The following is a 16,927-nucleotide window of genomic DNA, read 5'->3' on the forward strand; positions in this document are numbered from 1 at the left end:
AATATTTGAAGTATGGAAAGAACAGTGAGAATAAAATAAGCTGTTAAGGTCTACATAGCTGTGTTGTGGTACGAAGGAGAACAGATGGAAAGGAAAGACTTTGGCCAGTTTAGTGTCTCTCAAAACCATTAAACCCAAGTTGACCTTTATTTCAGGAAGGGCTTAGTGCTAAAGCAGCCATTTGATACAATAACTGAAAATGAAAAAAAAAAGGAAATAGAATTTGTGTGTCTTTGGATCAGAATGAGAGTGGGGAATGCTGTGTTTGGTATTCACTGGGATTTATCTTTAGAGATTTTCTTGCGCTCAACAGTAGACCTGCATTCACACTAGGCCAGCATGTTCCCTAAGTCACAGGTGCAGCGTTTATGCCTTCAAAGCATCTGTGAATGCACGGTATCTGGTGGTGGAAAGGGAGATTCTAGAAATTTCTCATCTTTCCTTGATAAGCTAAGGTTCTGTGTTTAAAGTGTAATACCTTTTCATGTTGTTTGACAAGGATGGATGCTTGGTTGAAAGTACTCATGGGAGAACACTTTTATTTTGAAAAATTGAAAATTGCAAAGGAAAGAAAAGACAACTTTAGAGCACTTGAGGGTTGTGCTAGGTAATCTTAGATTTTGCTGAGAATTCTACTGAAAAGGAGGAAAATGTCAGGAGATTCTTGGTCACTTTCACTACTTGGTGATTTTGTTTTTCCTTTAAAGGCTGCTCGTAACTGCTTGGTGGACAGAGATCTCTGTGTGAAAGTATCTGACTTTGGAATGACAAGGTAAGCCAATTCCAAAAGGGCAACCAGTGAAAGGGGGATTTCCATTCACATTTGAACACTATCATAATTGAAGGCCTTGTGGGGATATAGAAGGTGCTCTGAATTGGGGGCTTAGAAACCTAAGTCCCTCCCATATTGCCTCTAACTACCTGTGAAACATGTTTCACCTCATTCCTTTGCTTATAAGATGGGATTGTTCTTCAGAAATTATCTGACGTCACTTTTAGTTCTTTCAACAATCTGATACTTTCTAAACTTCTAAATAAATTCCATGAAAGATCCTAAATTTAAATACAATATGTTACAGCCACATTATTGGATTTTTTTACTTTCTTTTAAATTTTTTTATTTTTAATTTTTGTGGGTACATAGTAGGTATACATATTTATGGGGTACATGTGATGTTTTGATACAGGCATGCAATGTGAAATAATCGCATCATGGAGAATGGGGTATCCATCCCCTCAAGCATTTTGGAGTACTACTCAGCCATTAAAAAAGAATGGATAAATATTTATAATTTTTTAACTCAATCAAGGATCTGCTAGCTCTTTTTATCTGTCATTAAAAAAAAAACCTGATGTTCAAATGGGTAGAGCATTCACACTAGGAAAATTTTTGTTGTCACATCATTAGATTTTCTGCATCACAAAGTAAGGCATAAAACTAGACTCTGAGATTCTCCTGATGGGCATTCTACCACCACTTAATGATGTGGAACAATTATTTTGATTACGATCGTTTTTTTAAAGTCTTCTTTTACCTTAATCCTGTATCCTAATACTATTTAAGCCTCAGAGCAAATTTTCATAGTTTTGCAAAGAAAACGAAGACATACACATTAACCTTTCTATTCAACATTTATTGAGTGCCTACTGAATACCTCAGTCCTGCAGGAGATACTGATATGAATAGGATAGTCCCTGCTCTCAAAATGACCACAGTTTAGTCTAGAGGGTAAGTAGATATCCCTGACATTGACACAAAATATAACTATAAAGGTGTGCTGACTCAATATGTAATTCTGAAGGTGAATAATGCAGTTTAAAAGAGATCTGAAGAGTTGACCAAGGCCAGGTTAATATTTAGCAAACATTGCCCTAAAATGCCATAGGAGGATCTGTTTTTTTAATGTCTTCTCCAAAATTCAGTGTTAGGGGATGCTTTTTGACCCTTGTGGCACATACCGTGGAAGCTATGGTAATTCCTCTGGGAGCCCTAAATATTGGCAAGATGTCCTTTTAGCTGTGTACTAGCTACCATCACTCCAACCACCATACACTGAGTCCCCTACACTGACCCTCCAAACATGTAGCTTTCTCAAGAGCAAGAAAAAAAAAAATCTGCTGACAGGTTCTTAAAGCAGGGAGAAGCTCCCAGTTCAAGGGAACTGATCCCCACCTTTACTCTAAAAGCAAGAATATTGGCTGTTATGCCAGCATCCAGGGAACATGCTTTCACGTTCTCTGTGGCTTTGGAAAAGGGAGATTTTTCCAAAAAAAGATCCAAAGAAAAAAGAGATCTTGCTCTGAGTAAGAGATCCTGGAAGCCATGTACCAGCCCTGTTGGTTATGAAGCTCTGTGGCCACATCAATTAGATGCCTGTGACTTCATTTGCTCCTACTAGCTTGAAGGAAGGTTTAAGCCACGAGCATCCCCAAACCAGGAGTGCCAGGGTAGTGTCTGGGTATCTGGTGGTGTCTGGGGAGCTGAGGGGTTCTGGGGAGAAAAGTATGGAATGTACTGTATGTAATCCTATGAAAGTGTAGTTTATTAATATTATTGTTAATATTTAGAAGGATGATCTTCCCAGCCATTTTAAATTACAGTGAGATCACTAAAACATTTGGTGTGTAAATTATATCCAAAATTCCAATTGCCATAACTCCTGTTGTTCTATTTTCTCTAATTAAGAGTCATTATGGGTTTGTTTTTGTTGTGGTTTTTGTGGGCAAATATATGATGTTCTCTTTTATTAATACTATAAATAATATGTACTTATTATAAGAAAAATAGCATTGGTGTATAAAGTAAAAAGTAGAATTCTTAGCAGCAGTGAATCCGTAAAGGTCTGCAGCAACTCAATTCTTGCCTCCTCAAAGGAAAGGATTCATCTGAGGGGCATAAGGCAGAGAGAGAGACTGAGGCAAGTTTTTGAGCAGGAGTGAGAGTTTATTAAAAAGTTTTAGAGCAGGAAGGAAAGGAAATAAAGTACACTTGGAAGAGGGCCAAGAGGGCAACTTGAGAGATCCAACTGCCCTACTTGGCCCTTGACTTAGGGTTTCATACATTGGCATAATTCCAAAGTTTGCATCTTTTCTCCCCTGATTCTTCCCTTGGGGTGGGCTGTCTGCATGAGCAGTAGCCTGCCAGCACTTGGGAGGGGCCGCATGCACAGTGTGTTTACTTAGGTTGTGCGCATGCTCATTTAAGGCATTTTTCTTTTACCAGTCGAGTATTCTTAGAGGAAGGTCATATACCAGTTAAACTCCATTATTTTGCCTCTTATTGCGCATGTTTGACCCCAGTTGCCCAACACCTGAGATCATATCAGGAAGCTGTTGATCATCAGCTTCAAGTATTTTCTATCTATTGGGAGACTGCCGTTCCCTGGCACCAGCTGCGACCAATTATTATTTTAGAGAGACGGTTAACAACTGCCTGACTGTTACCTGACGGTCACCTAATATTCCTGGGTTGGGGGTGGGGGACCTCTCCTGCCCTGCTCATGTCTGCCTAGCTACCTATTCTGACAGAATCTGTCCCTCATTTTCAGTGCTAGGAGTAACCACTGCTCAGATGTTTGGTGGGTATCCTTTCAGACCTCATTCTTAAGTGTATCCAATCATATACACAAATATGCACATTTACTACTTGTTCCCACACACAAAAAAAATGGAATCACATTATACACACTTTCTTTTGCACATAACCACATACCATGAGCACCTTTTTATTTTGGTGAAGAGTTATCTCATTTTTGAATGGCTATGTGCTATTCTATTGTATGAGTGTGCCGTAATATATTTAATTACTCCTCAACATTGGGAACATTGAGGTTGCTTTCATTTTATCATTATTACAAACAAAGAGTTTAGTGAACATTCTTCAACATGTATTTTGGTTTTGATATCTCCATAGGATATTTTTGTTCATCATTATTCATAACAGCAGAAGATTAGTAGCAATTTACCTGGTTAAATAAATTATGTTTAATTCCTTCCATAAGAAGAAATAATAAGAGGGAATGGTATTCAGCCATTAAACATGATGCTGCAGTAGAAATGTAACTGTATGGGGAAATGCTCATGATATACCATTAAAGGAAAAATAAAAGCAAATCTCAATATAACAGAAACCCTATTTTGTTCAACTTATACATGTGGGAAATAAGATCAGAAAGTACAAAGAAAAATGTATTTTGAGTGACAGAATTACAGGTTATCTTTAGGGTGGGTTTCTGAGTAATTTTATCTTTACTTTTTTGTGTTTTTCTATATTTACCAAACATTTTGCATTGAGGTTTTGCTATATTCAGTTAGATATTATTTTTTAAATGCTTACAAACCATAAGCAGCCTCCAGCTAAGCCCACACATTGAAAGGAAGCAAAAGTTCCAGAAAACTGAGGCAATCAACTGAGACTCTGGGTGGCTTCCGTGTCCTTCATCAGCCTGTACCACCACGGCTTAAGGTCTGTGTTGATGTGTTTTCCCTGGCAGGTATGTTCTTGATGACCAGTATGTCAGTTCAGTCGGAACAAAGTTTCCAGTCAAGTGGTCAGCTCCAGAGGTGTTTCATTACTTCAAATACAGCAGCAAGTCAGACGTATGGGCATTTGGTAAGGATGTGGCCACATACGACCTAGCCCTGTTTCATAAGCTTACTTCCACAACAGGAAACCACAAGAGTAGCAACGTCCATTTTAAAAGGGCCCTTGAACACTTACGAAGTTACACATACAGCCTGAGAGAAGCAAGCTGTTGAAGAAGGTGATTTATTTTCTTGGGTTTGGTATCAGGATGTCTTCTACATATTTTGTAATTTACATCCTGCTAGCACTTTCTCATAAAATCAAAAGGGATAAATCTACTCAGAGGTTGAGGTGGAAGGATTGTTTGAGCCCAAGAGTTCAAGTCCAGCTGGGGCAACACAGTTAAGACCCTGTCTTTAGAAACATCAAAGGGGATGAAAGTTTTTCCAGTGAAGATTTCAAATAGTTTTTTAAAAGGAGTCATTGAAAGCTAAGTCTGAGTTTTTGCTAAGCCCCAAACGTTGAAAAGACATCAATTTTCTGCATGAAAATAATGGGATAGCCATTCCCTTCTGCGCTGACCAATTCTTAGTGTAAACACCACACATGACTTGGTACTTTCTTTGACTCGTGCCTAGTTTCAAGTAGTCTCCTCTCTGTTAAAATTTATATTTTAGATTGGGATTGGCAAACCACAGCCCAGGACCAGGTCAGTTGGTTTTTGTAAATAAAGTTTTATTGGAACACAGTCATGCCCATTCATTTATGTATTATCTGTGGCTCATTTTGTGCTACAACAGCAGAGTAGAGTAGTTGCCACAGATACTGCATGTCCCAAAAAGTCTAAAATGCTATGTGGCCCTTTATAGGATAAGTTTGCTGACTCTTATTTTACTAAAATATCTATATTAAAATTTAGTAAAGGTCATTAGAAAAGGGAAACAATTCTTAAATTGTGACTACATTTTCTGATATTTTTTCTATGTTGTGAGAATATCAAGGCTATTTTCAATCACTGTCGGATGGACCCAGGATAAGTAATCCAAATGTGACTGAGACCTATTTCATGCCTTAGTTCATAAGTGTAATTTGATTTACTGCTTGTCACCTACAAGACTGCCTTTGAAAAGGCGAAAATTTAGTTATTTATTTCTCTATGTGACACAATTTTTAAAACTAACTATTCCCTTTGTAAAAGTGGCATTGTTCGTTGTTTAAAAAAAAGATAATCAAATACACACAGAAAAAGAAAAAAAATCACAAAGATAGCATTTTGGTGAATACTTGATGCCATGTTGTGCTGATTAACTTTTGTACCTTGTTGTCAAAATTAGTTTTGAGGCTGAGTGCAGTGGCTCAGGCCTGTAATCCCAGCACTTCGAGAGGCCGAGGCGGGCAGATCACTTGAGGCCAGGAGTTCAAGACCAGCCCAGCCAACATGGCAAAAACTCGTCTGTACTAAAAACACAAAAATTAGCCGGGCATGGTGGTGCACGCCTGTAACCCCAGCTACTCGAGAGGCTGAGGCACGAGAATCGCTTAAACCTGGGAGGCAGAGTTTACAGTGAGCTGAGATTGTGCCACTGCACTCCAGCCTTGGTGACACAGCAAGAGGCTGTCTTAAAAAAAAAAATTAGTTTTGATAATCATGCATCAATTATAAGTGATAGCAAAAAATCAATGCCCTAATTTAATAATTACAGCTTGTTTTTGACCAAAAAATAGTATTACCCAGCTTGATTATTTACCGTATGCCATAGAAGTTGGCCCCAGATATTTTCCAGCTGTTTATAAACACTAAATTCATTCTTAAACAATATATCCCAGTGAGGGTACCCAAAATGAATCAGGGCCTCTGATAGCAATTCCCAAAAAAGAACCCCACAGATATTTTGAAATAAGTGTGTAGCCTTCCAAAGACAAAGTTATGAGGAAACTGCATTCTTTTGGATTGTTGTTTTAGACTGTGTGATTTAAAAGAAAAAAGCAGCCATAAAATTTATAAGGTTGCTTTATTATAAATATTTGAAACTGGCTGACTGTTGAAATTTTCTGACCTTGGCCAGCACAGCACAACTGCCACCATTTAGAGAGCACTTGAAACATCTCAGTGCTCTTTTAAGTGTTTTACGTGTTTTATCCTATTTAATCCTCACAGCAAGTCCATGAGGTGCAAATACCCCATTTTATAGACGGAGAACCTGAGGCTGAGAGGGGTTGAGAAACTTATCCCACCTGTAAGTGACAGAAGTCAACTTCAAAGGCCATGTCTAACTGATCCCAAATGCCATCCTCCTGACCACCATGACCAGAACCGAGATTTCTTAACCTGGGGACTGCAATTTCCTGGATGAGTTTTGGGGGACTGTGAACATCCTGAAACTGAACACAAAAATGCTGTGTATTCACTTTCCCAAAGGCAGCCAGTGGCTTTCATCAGATTCCCAAAAGGGTGCCTGGCCCATATGAGATTAGGAACCACTGCAGCAATAGAAAGGAGAATGTTGTCAATGATTTTATCTTGAAATTTCCACTGAAGTGTAATCTGATTGTGCAATGAAATTGTTGCACGCAGCTGCCAAAGCCGAGAGACAGAATGGGTGAGGACATCAACCACTCATTCATAAGGGTTGGGGCAGGGGCTCGCTACACAGGTAGTTGTCACTGTGAGGCTGACAACTCACACTTCACAGGACTAGCATAAGAATTGTGTCTTGGCCCCAAGAGGTTCCTCTGTGGCTGCCCTTGCCATTCCCCCATTTTCCAGCAAGCACAGATGTACAGGTATCAGGGAACATGGGGAAGAAACCCCAGGCTCTAGAAGCAATGGCACAGGCTCACCTTCCAAGCTCTGCTCATTTCGCTGGGACTCATTTCCCAGGGATCCCTCACTCTGACCCATAGCCTTCCTGACCTGTTGTGTGAAACTCACTCCACAAACCCTGTACTTTCTGATAACAGCTCTCTTCCTTTTTTATCTGGGCCACCTCTTGGTGTGGTGCAGGGATCCTGATGTGGGAGGTGTTCAGCCTGGGGAAGCAGCCCTATGACTTGTATGACAACTCCCAGGTGGTTCTGAAGGTCTCCCAGGGCCACAGGCTTTACCGGCCCCACCTGGCATCGGACACCATCTACCAGATCATGTACAGCTGCTGGCACGAGGCAAGTGTATTCTCTGGGTGGGCTGGAAGGGGTCTCAGGCACATCCGGGGTGATTACTGCATCACCACTGGGACAAAGCTTTTTTGAGGGAAAGCAACTGGTACAGAGCAGGAGAGAATGGTCCTCAGCCCCTGCCCTAAAATGTTTGTAATCTAAAACATGCGGGTGCCAAACAATTTACTGAACAACTTACATACAGCAGTGTTCTAAGAACACTATAAATATTAACTTACTTATGCATCAGGAAACACACTGAGGTAAATACTATCATTGCTGAAACTAACAGAAGAGTAAACAAGGACTCAGAAAGGTTAAGTGACTTGTCCAAGGTCACATAGCTAGTAAGAAGTAGACTAGCTAGTGCCAGCGTCCCTGTTCTTAACTGCAACACTATGGAGCTCCTCAAGTAGAAAATAAGTAGCAGAAAACATCTAACCACACGTAGAGAACACATAATGGACACTATCCCGTCTTCTCTCCCCCTGCCTCCCAAACACTGAATAAAAGCATTCCATGCAGGTAGAAGATAAGGGTATCTTATGGGGAAGACATGGAGCTGAAGCTTCAGGGGATTAATTTGCAAAGCATCCACTAAGTTCATAGAACTAATGGAGGTTAAGGAAGTATGAGGCTCCATTTGTGCCCTCACTGAACTCAAAGTCTTTACACACACACACACACACACAAACACATAACAATAGGACTGAAAACACCAAGCAGTTTATAATTATGTGCCCAAATTAGAAAGACAAGGTTTTTGCCATAACTTTCAATGGCAAAAAACGTGATTACTTTTGCACCAACCTAATACAAGAAGCGCTCAGAGGAAAGAGAAACCAGCTTCCTGAGAGAAAGCAGCTTCTTGAATGCATTGGTACCTGAGCTGAAGCAGGAAATCTCTACAAAATTTCCTAAGTATGTGAGTGGAGACATTGTAAAAGGGTGTCCAGGTGAGAACAGCACAAGCAAAGGTGTGGAGGCAGGAACGAGCATGGCACGCTAGGCTGGTGCTATCATTGGAAGGGCTGGAGATAAGTTTGGAAGAGTAGGTCTGGTTCAGGTTCTGCAAGGTGAATAACAAGGAGACAAGTAAGAGTTTTGGTTTTTGTAGGCGATGAGGAGCCACTGAAGACTTTTGAGCAGTAACATGATAAAAGGAGGCTTTTGAGAACATTATTCTAAGAGCCCATGTTCATAATCATTATATGGTACTTCCTCAATGGCAAAGGGCCTAATGCTGCATTCATTTATTCACTAGTAAAAGGCAAATTGGTGTAATGGTTAAGCCTGTGGGTTCTGGCATCAGAATACCTGGGTTGAATCCTGTCGTGATCACTTACTAGTTATATGACCTTGTACAAACCTCCTATTATTATCTCTGTGCTTCACTGTAATGTAATGCTTACCTCATAGAATTTTTGGGTGGATTGAATGAATTAACATTATAAAGTCCTTAGGACAGTGCCCGGTACACAGTGCTGTTTTTCTGTTATTAATATTGTGTGTGTGTGTGTGTATATATATATATATATATATATTTTTTTTTTTTACAAAGCACCTATGCACCAGGCAGTACGCTTGGTGCTAAGAATAAATTGACGCACACAACTTAAATAGTTTCTAAACTCTTGTACCGGAGCCTAGAGTCCCACTTTGGAAGAGTTGCTGATTGCAACACATAACAATATTTTTCGTTTAGCCTTAAATTATCGCCTGGAATATGAGCACTCTGTAATTTCCCACCCTATGGCATTTGGAACAGTATATAAGGTTTCTATACCTTTTTCTACCCCAAATGTTGACTATGGGAACTATGGATATGGACAGAGATATGCAGACTACAGTGGCCAACAGAGCACTTACGGCAAGGCATCTCGAGGGGGTGGCAATCACCAAAACAATTACCAGCCATACTAAAGGAGAACATTGGAGAAAACAGGATGAGATGTTAAAGTAACCCATCTTGCAGGATGACATAGAAGATTGGTCTTCTGTTGATCTAAGATGATTATGTTGTAAAAGACTTTCTAGTGTACAAGACACAGTTGTGTCCAACTGTATATGGCTGCCAATTAGTTTTCTTTGTTTTTACTTTGTCCTTTGCTATCTGTGTTATGACTCAATATGGATTTGTTTATACACATTTTATTTGTATGATTTCATGTCAAACTTCAAATAACTGCTTCCTTATGTGATTGCTTTTCTGTATCAGGTACTATATAGCTCTGTAAAAATTTAAAGTAAGCAATAATTAAGGCACAGTTGATTTTGTAGAGAGTATTGGTCCATAGGGAGAAACTGTGGTCCTTTATAAATAGCCAGCCAGGGTCACCCTCTTCCCCAATTTGTAGATGTATTCTATGCTCTTAAGGTTTCATCTTCTCCCTGTTAACTGAGGTTTCTACCACACTTTTGAATAATGTTCTTTCCCCTCTGGTTATCTGAAGACTGTCCTGAGAGGAAGACATAAGTGTTGTGATTAGTAGAAACTTTCTAGTAGACCATGTTTCTTCTGGATTGTAATAAAATTGTTAGTAGCTCCTTTTGCTTTGTTCCTGTCTCTAGAAAGCCATCTTTGAATTGTTAATTACTTTGGCTTTAATCAGTGGTCACCTAGAAAAAGCTTTGTAATCATAACACCATGACTTTAATTCTTGATAAAAATTCAGATGCACACAGGAAGGAGCACTGTAAAACTGGTAGGAGCTATGGTTTAAGAGCACTGAAAGTAGTTATAACTCAAGGATTTTGGCAGAAAGGTATGAGTTTGGTCAAAAGTTAGATTAAAATTTGAAATAGTGGCGAAATAAGATTTAGTTGTATTTTGTTTTCTCACAGCCACCACAAGACTGAAGAAAATATTTTCTGTTTGGGCATTCTGAGGAAGCTGTATTACAGTTAACTGTTAATGCTGTGTGAGTTTAGAAAAAGTCTTGATAGTAAATCTAATTTTTAACACAGTTAGTGCATGAACTGAGTAGTTAAACATTTCCGTATTCAGACAGGAATAGTGGAAAAGGTATCTTAGGTGCGTTACTCAATCCAAATGTGACTGAATCATTACAGTGGACCCTCATGGTGCATTGAAAAGAAACCGTTTTATATCCAGGTTTCAGAGGACCTGGATAAATAAAAGCTTTGGATTTTGCATTCAGTGTAGTTAGTTGGATTTTGGGACCTTTGCCTCAGTGTTAGCTACTGGGATTGGCATATGTGTTCACAGGCAGAGTAGTTGATCTCACACAACAGGTGCTCTCACAAAACTGGTGTAAGTTTCTTATGCTGATGAGCCCCCGCTTTTTTTTAATTTGGTGCCTACAACTTTGTTACAATGATTGTACTTGCTGGGCTATCAAGTTACAATGCTCTTGGTCTTTTTTGCTGCTGTTTCGCTATTTGTCCTTACACCTAGGCCAAGTACCAATGTTAGCTGTTGGAAGGGATTCTGTTTATTCGTTCAACATGCAACTATCTAACTTTAGGGAATGGAAGGAAGTTCATTTTTAAGTTGTGTTGTCAGTAGGTGCAGTGTCTAGGGTAGCGAATCCTGTAAGTTCAAATTTATGATTAGGTGACAAACTGACATTGAGATTGTCCTTTTCCCTGATTAAAAAATGAATAAAGGTTTTTAAAGAAACAAACAAAAATATTGTGTCTAAGATTATCAGGCAGCACTAGAGGGTCAGACTGGGTCTGGGTAGAGTTGGTCACAACCAGGCTGACTTACTGCTGTCACCTGTCAGATGAAGAAGAGCAGACAAGGGTTTTTCAGTTGAAGCCCAGAACCTCCCTGGCCCTCCCTACTCTAGCTCCTGGGAATATGACTGCACCATAGGATGGACAGGGGCCCTGAGTCGGGAGGAACTGCCTTCTTCTCATGGTTGGTTCATAAAAGCATGTGAATTGTGGCAGAATCTGTGAAGAGGGGTTTGCACTGAGACGACAATATCCAGTTAAAACATTGCACCTAATGAGCAGAGCTTATAGATTTGGGTTTTCCCTCCTTTTTTAGATTTCATTTTGTGACTTTATCAATTCATAAAGAGATTGAAAGAACATTCACAATTTTCATTAGATTTTGATTCATCCTTCTGGTATTTCTGTATGCAAAAACAAGCATATGTATAGATGTGTGTTTTCTTGCTTCCCTCTCTCTTACAAAGAAAAAGTAGCATATGAACTTCTCCTCTCCATAGGCGTTGCCTCACTAGCAATGTAAGAGGGTACCTATTTTCTTACAACCTCACCAATGGAGTGCATTGTCAAGCTTTTGAAGAATTCTTGCCAATCTGATAAGTGAAAGCTTGATGGCATCTTAGTGCAGCTTTAATATATATATCTTTCATTATGAGGTTGAGCCTCTTTTCATGTTTTTAAGGGTCATTTTGTATCTTTCTGAACTGTCATGTCTTTTTTCTTTTTTCTATCAGGTTTTAAAGATCTCTTTACAAATTAGGGAGAGTAATACTTTAAGTTATCAGCTTTATTTGATTGAGGGTGGGTGGGTTTTTTTTCTTTTTTTGACCATGCAGAAGTTTTTCTTAATATAGCTGAATATATCAATATTTGTTTTCATTGCTTCTAGAAATTGTCATAGATAGGCTTTCTCATGCCCAAATTATAATGACTTTTGCCCGGATTTTCCTCTAGTACTTTTATGATTGCATTATTTTCCATTTATGTTTCTGATATAGTTTGTGTTTGTTATGGTATATGGTATTAAATATGGCTCCAAATATATAATTTTATGTGACTATTCTGTTGTTGGCAGCCCTATTTATTAAAAGACCATCTTATCATCAGGAATGAGATACCACCTTAATGGTGGTGAAATGCCACCCTAATATTATACTAAATTTCCATATGTACTTGAATCTATTTGGAGACTTCCTCTTCTGTTCTTTGGTCTCTTTGTTCATGTGCTAGCACCACACTGCTCTGATTCTGTAGAGACTTTATGACATGTTTGAATACTAGGTAGGCTAGCACCCCTCATTGCTCACCTTACTGTATAATTTCTTAGCCATTTTTACATATTTTTTAATTCTATAAACCAAAGAATCAATTTGTTTAGCTTGAAACAAACTCATTCATATTTTTGAGGAGATTGTATTTAGTTTGTATTTTAAGTTGGGAAATTTGACATCTTTATGATACTGACTTGTCCTAGTCTAGAACGAGGGAAGCTTTTTTTTTTTTTTTTTTTAAGACAGAGTCTTGCTCTATCGCTCAGGCTGGAATGCAGTGGTATGATCTAGGCCTACTGCAACCTCCACCTTCCAGGCTTAAGTGATTTTCATGTCCCACCCTCCCGAGTAGCTTGGACTACAGTTGTGCACAACCACAGCTGGCTAATTTTTGTATTTTTAGTAGAGACAGGGTTTCGCCATGTTGTTCAGGATGGTCTCGAACTCCTGGCCTCAAGTGATCCACCCACCTCAGCCTCCCAGAGTGCTGGGATTACAGGCATGAGCCACTGCGCCTGGCCAGGGATGCTTTTTTATATAGTCAAGTCTACATTTGCATTTTTCAGCAGTGTTTTAAAGTCGTCCCCATTTTAGAGGGGCAGACTTTTTTAGTGTTTTATTTTGGTGGCATTGCTATTATAAATGGGGTTTTCTCTTCCATGATAACTTCTAAGTGGTTACTGTAGGTATATGTGAAGGCTATTGATTTTGTATGTTAATTTTATATCCTTCTCTCCTAGTGAATTCCTTTATTCTTTAAGTCTGTTCTAACATTGATACTCTCAGATTTTCCAGGTATACACTAAAATGCTTGCAAATAAAGAGACTTTTTCTTTTCCAATTATTGGGGCTCTAATTGTTCTTGCTTTCCAATTGCATTGGTTAACACCTTCAACATAATGTTAAGAGTGATTATTATAGTGAGCGTCCTTGCCTTATTTCTGACCTCAATTGAAATGTCTGTTGTGTTTCCACATTTTAAAAGTTGCTAGCTTTAGGACTTAGATGTAAATATTTTATATATTTTATCATTGATCATAACTCTCATCATCTAAAACATTGGGTTTCTTGTTGTTTTTGTTTAGCTTCCAGAAAAGCGTCCCACATTTCAGCAACTCCTGTCTTCCATTGAACCACTTCGGGAAAAAGACAAGCATTGAAGAAGAAATTAGGAGTGCTGATAAGAATGAATATAGATGCTGGCCAGCATTTTCATTCATTTTAAGGAAAGTAGCAAGGCATAATGTAATTTAGCTAGTTTTTAATAGTGTTCTCTGTATTGTCTATTATTTAGAAATGAACAAGGCAAGAAACAAAAGATTCCCTTGAAATTTAGATCAAATTAGTAATTTTGTTTATGCTGCTCCTGATATAACACTTTCCAGCCTATAGCAGAAGCACATTTTCAGACTGCAATATAGAGACTGTGTTCATGTGTAAAGACTGAGCAGAACTGAAAAATTACTTATTGGATATTCATTCTTTTCTTTATATTGTCATTGTCACAACAATTAAATATACTACCAAGTACAGAAATGTGGACATTTGTCTTAATATTTCAATGTTTTCAAACTTCAGTAGGCATGATAATCAAATGCAGAGTTTATGAAAAGATTCCTAGAAACTACCTCCATAAAACCTGGCGGAGGAGGTCTGAGTGCAGCATGTGAATTTGTATTTTTAGCAAACTCCCAGATGTTACTGAAGCAGTTATTCTGAACTGCCCTAGGGGACCTCATTATATGGTGGGGTATCATTAGGTGGTCCATTACCCAATCCAAATGGCACAATTCTCGTCTAATATCCAGATTAGTACAATGACTCTTTATGTCATGTATAAAACTAAAGTTAAATAATATTAAATAATATATTAAATATGTTCACATAAAGCAAATTTTTTAAGATGCTAAGGTACAATTTCTAGAATTAATTACATTGTTGCTTTCTAATCATCTTTTTTTTTTTTATAAGTAGACAGTTTATTTGGGTCAAGTTTAAGGATTATAACCTGGGAGCAAAGACTCAAGTTGCCTGGAATCTACACTTTGATTAGCAGCAGTTGCAAGAGGAGTTGTAAAGACAAAAACAAAGGGACAGAGAGTGGGCTGATACAGAGTTGTTTGTCAGAAATTTTTATTTATTTAAAGAAATAACATTGGTTATTGATTAGATATATATCATTATGGTTTAGGGTATGAGATATAGTGTCCAATGTGGTATTATTAGTTTAATATATATCTACTTGTGGCAATAGTGAACAGTTTCAAGAGATGAATACATAATTTAAAGGGGGAGAACGACATAACTGCACGTTCATTTCAATGTCTGAGTTTGATAACCAAAAGTACTTTCATTTTTTAGATAAAAATTTTCTATTTCCCAAATCTCAAGACCTGGATACAAAATGTAGAGCTGCAGATTTAAGGCCTGAATGGCTGGAGTAGCAGGTGTTACCTGCACATTTGTGAACATTTTACCAAGAGAAAAAAGGGGAAAGTGGAGATTCTCATGTCTACATGTGTACTCAATGAACACATGTTACTCTGATTAGGTTTGTGGGCCCCATGGTCTCCGAATCAGTTTCAGGTCTGAAGATAACAAGAGTCATTGAGGGAGATAAAACGATTGATTGTTGCCCAGTGAAGTTGGTAGAAATTAGGATGAACTATGTATGACATGGTGCTGTAAATTCTTCTACTTGTGGACTAATTTTGGTGACCATCTGTCTAATCATCTTAAATCCTTGAGTTTGGGGATCTGGGGCTTCTGGCTAGTTTGATAACTGAAGTTTCTATTTCAGTCTGCTATCTTAACACAAAAATACAGAAGTACTATTTTAGCTTCTCATGCCTATTACTAAATAGTATTTCACCTTTAAAACAGTACCTGCGGATGCCCTTCTTCACGGCCTGCTACTGAACCCACAGGTTTTAACCTCTTTCTGAGTATTCCATTGTCTTTTCTATAATGTCAAGAAGGGAGAGACAGATTCTGTAGAGGGCACCATTACGATGAAGAGACACCCCAATTAAACCCTGCTGCTATTTTCCAGAGATCAGTCAATAATCTCTCACAGACACTTATATCCTCTCTCATCCCACTCTGTCCTTCAGCCACCAGCTAGTTTCAATGCTCCCTCTTGCTTATTTGTTTCTTGACATTTCATTAATAATTCCTTCATTTCAACACAGAATTGACACTCGTTAACAGTCTTCTATTTTTTACGGAGGTACACAAATCTCAATTTATAATTAAATGTAACTCAAAATAATCACCAGGGCATTTGTATATTTTATTTTTGTGGGTTTCTTTTGTAGTGTTGACTGTATGCTAGGTTCTTTCCTACCCAAGAGAAAAGAAAGAACAGGTGACCCAAACCCTCTTTCTCAATGGACCCACAGTCCGATGGGGGTGCCAGCCTTTCCTGCACCAAAGACTGTTTCCCCACTCAGAGGATGAGCTCATGCACAAGCTGGGTCTTTCTGGTCTCCCTCTTGAAGATTTTTTTTCCTTTCTTCTTCTTATTTTTGTATATTTACCTTTTAAACATAATCCTCTTTATAACAAAATACACGCTTGTTGCAAAAATTGTTTACTATGAAAAGAGGCCAAAGCCCTGCTTAGAAGCCTAGCTGCAAAAATCAAGTCAGGCAGCAATTTAAGGTACCACTAGAGGTTTATCAGAAAACAAGTCCAGTGATGCTAGGAGGAGCCAAGTAAAAGAACACTATTCATAGTATTTCAAACCTGCACAATGATTTTTTAATGCTGTATAACTGTGTTTAGTGGTGATATGCAGAATTTATTGTTGTTATCTTAAACCAAGTGTCTGCCTACACTCTTTTGGCAGTGAAGAAAAAGGAAGACTATGTGGTAAGAAACTTTCCCAAAGGGCAGGCTGCAGAGCAAGTTCGGATAAATCACTTGCTAGGTAAAATCCAACAGATGCTCCCTCGTCTTGCTGAGCATTTTCTGACCTACCAGAAGTCAAACACAAAGTCAAGAGGGTCTGGCAAAACTCACCTCATATCTACTTGAGTTCATTAAGATTCCAACACAGTAGATTTAGCAAGTTGAGTTTCTCAGTTTTTATTCTATCTTGAGAGTGGGTTTATGAGGAGGAGAGATTGGACCTAAGGCCCCATCTTTACCTAAATGTGGAGGGAGGAGGGTCTCAAATTAGGAAGAATAGTTCATTGAGAGACACCAGAGAAGAGGAAGCTAGCACCTGCCCTTTCTGGCCTGATCACTATGTTTCTCTGGTCTGTGAGCT

The 16,927-nt window shown here is 38.5% G+C and overlaps 1 protein-coding gene across 3 annotated transcripts in view; it reads left to right on the plus strand.

The window, feature by feature from the left end:
* Positions 1-14,186, plus strand: part of BMX (BMX non-receptor tyrosine kinase) — a 55,713-nt gene extending 41,527 nt beyond the window's left edge. For 2 of the 3 annotated variants that reach the window (XM_019019205.4, XM_004063842.5), the window contains exons 16-19: positions 708-772; positions 4,494-4,612; positions 7,530-7,687; positions 13,740-14,186. In XM_019019205.4, coding sequence (XP_018874750.1) covers positions 708-772; positions 4,494-4,612; positions 7,530-7,687; positions 13,740-13,814 — 417 coding nt within the window. In that variant the 3' untranslated portion in view covers positions 13,815-14,186. The remainder of the gene's footprint in view (positions 1-707; positions 773-4,493; positions 4,613-7,529; positions 7,688-13,739) is intronic. The other variant, XM_063702988.1, reaches the window with a different exon arrangement.
* The last annotated feature ends 2,741 nt before the right edge of the window (positions 14,187-16,927 follow it).

The sequence above is a fragment of the Gorilla gorilla genome, chromosome X (genome assembly GCF_029281585.2).
Source record: "Gorilla gorilla gorilla isolate KB3781 chromosome X, NHGRI_mGorGor1-v2.1_pri, whole genome shotgun sequence".
Lineage (NCBI taxonomy): Eukaryota > Metazoa > Chordata > Mammalia > Primates > Hominidae > Gorilla > Gorilla gorilla.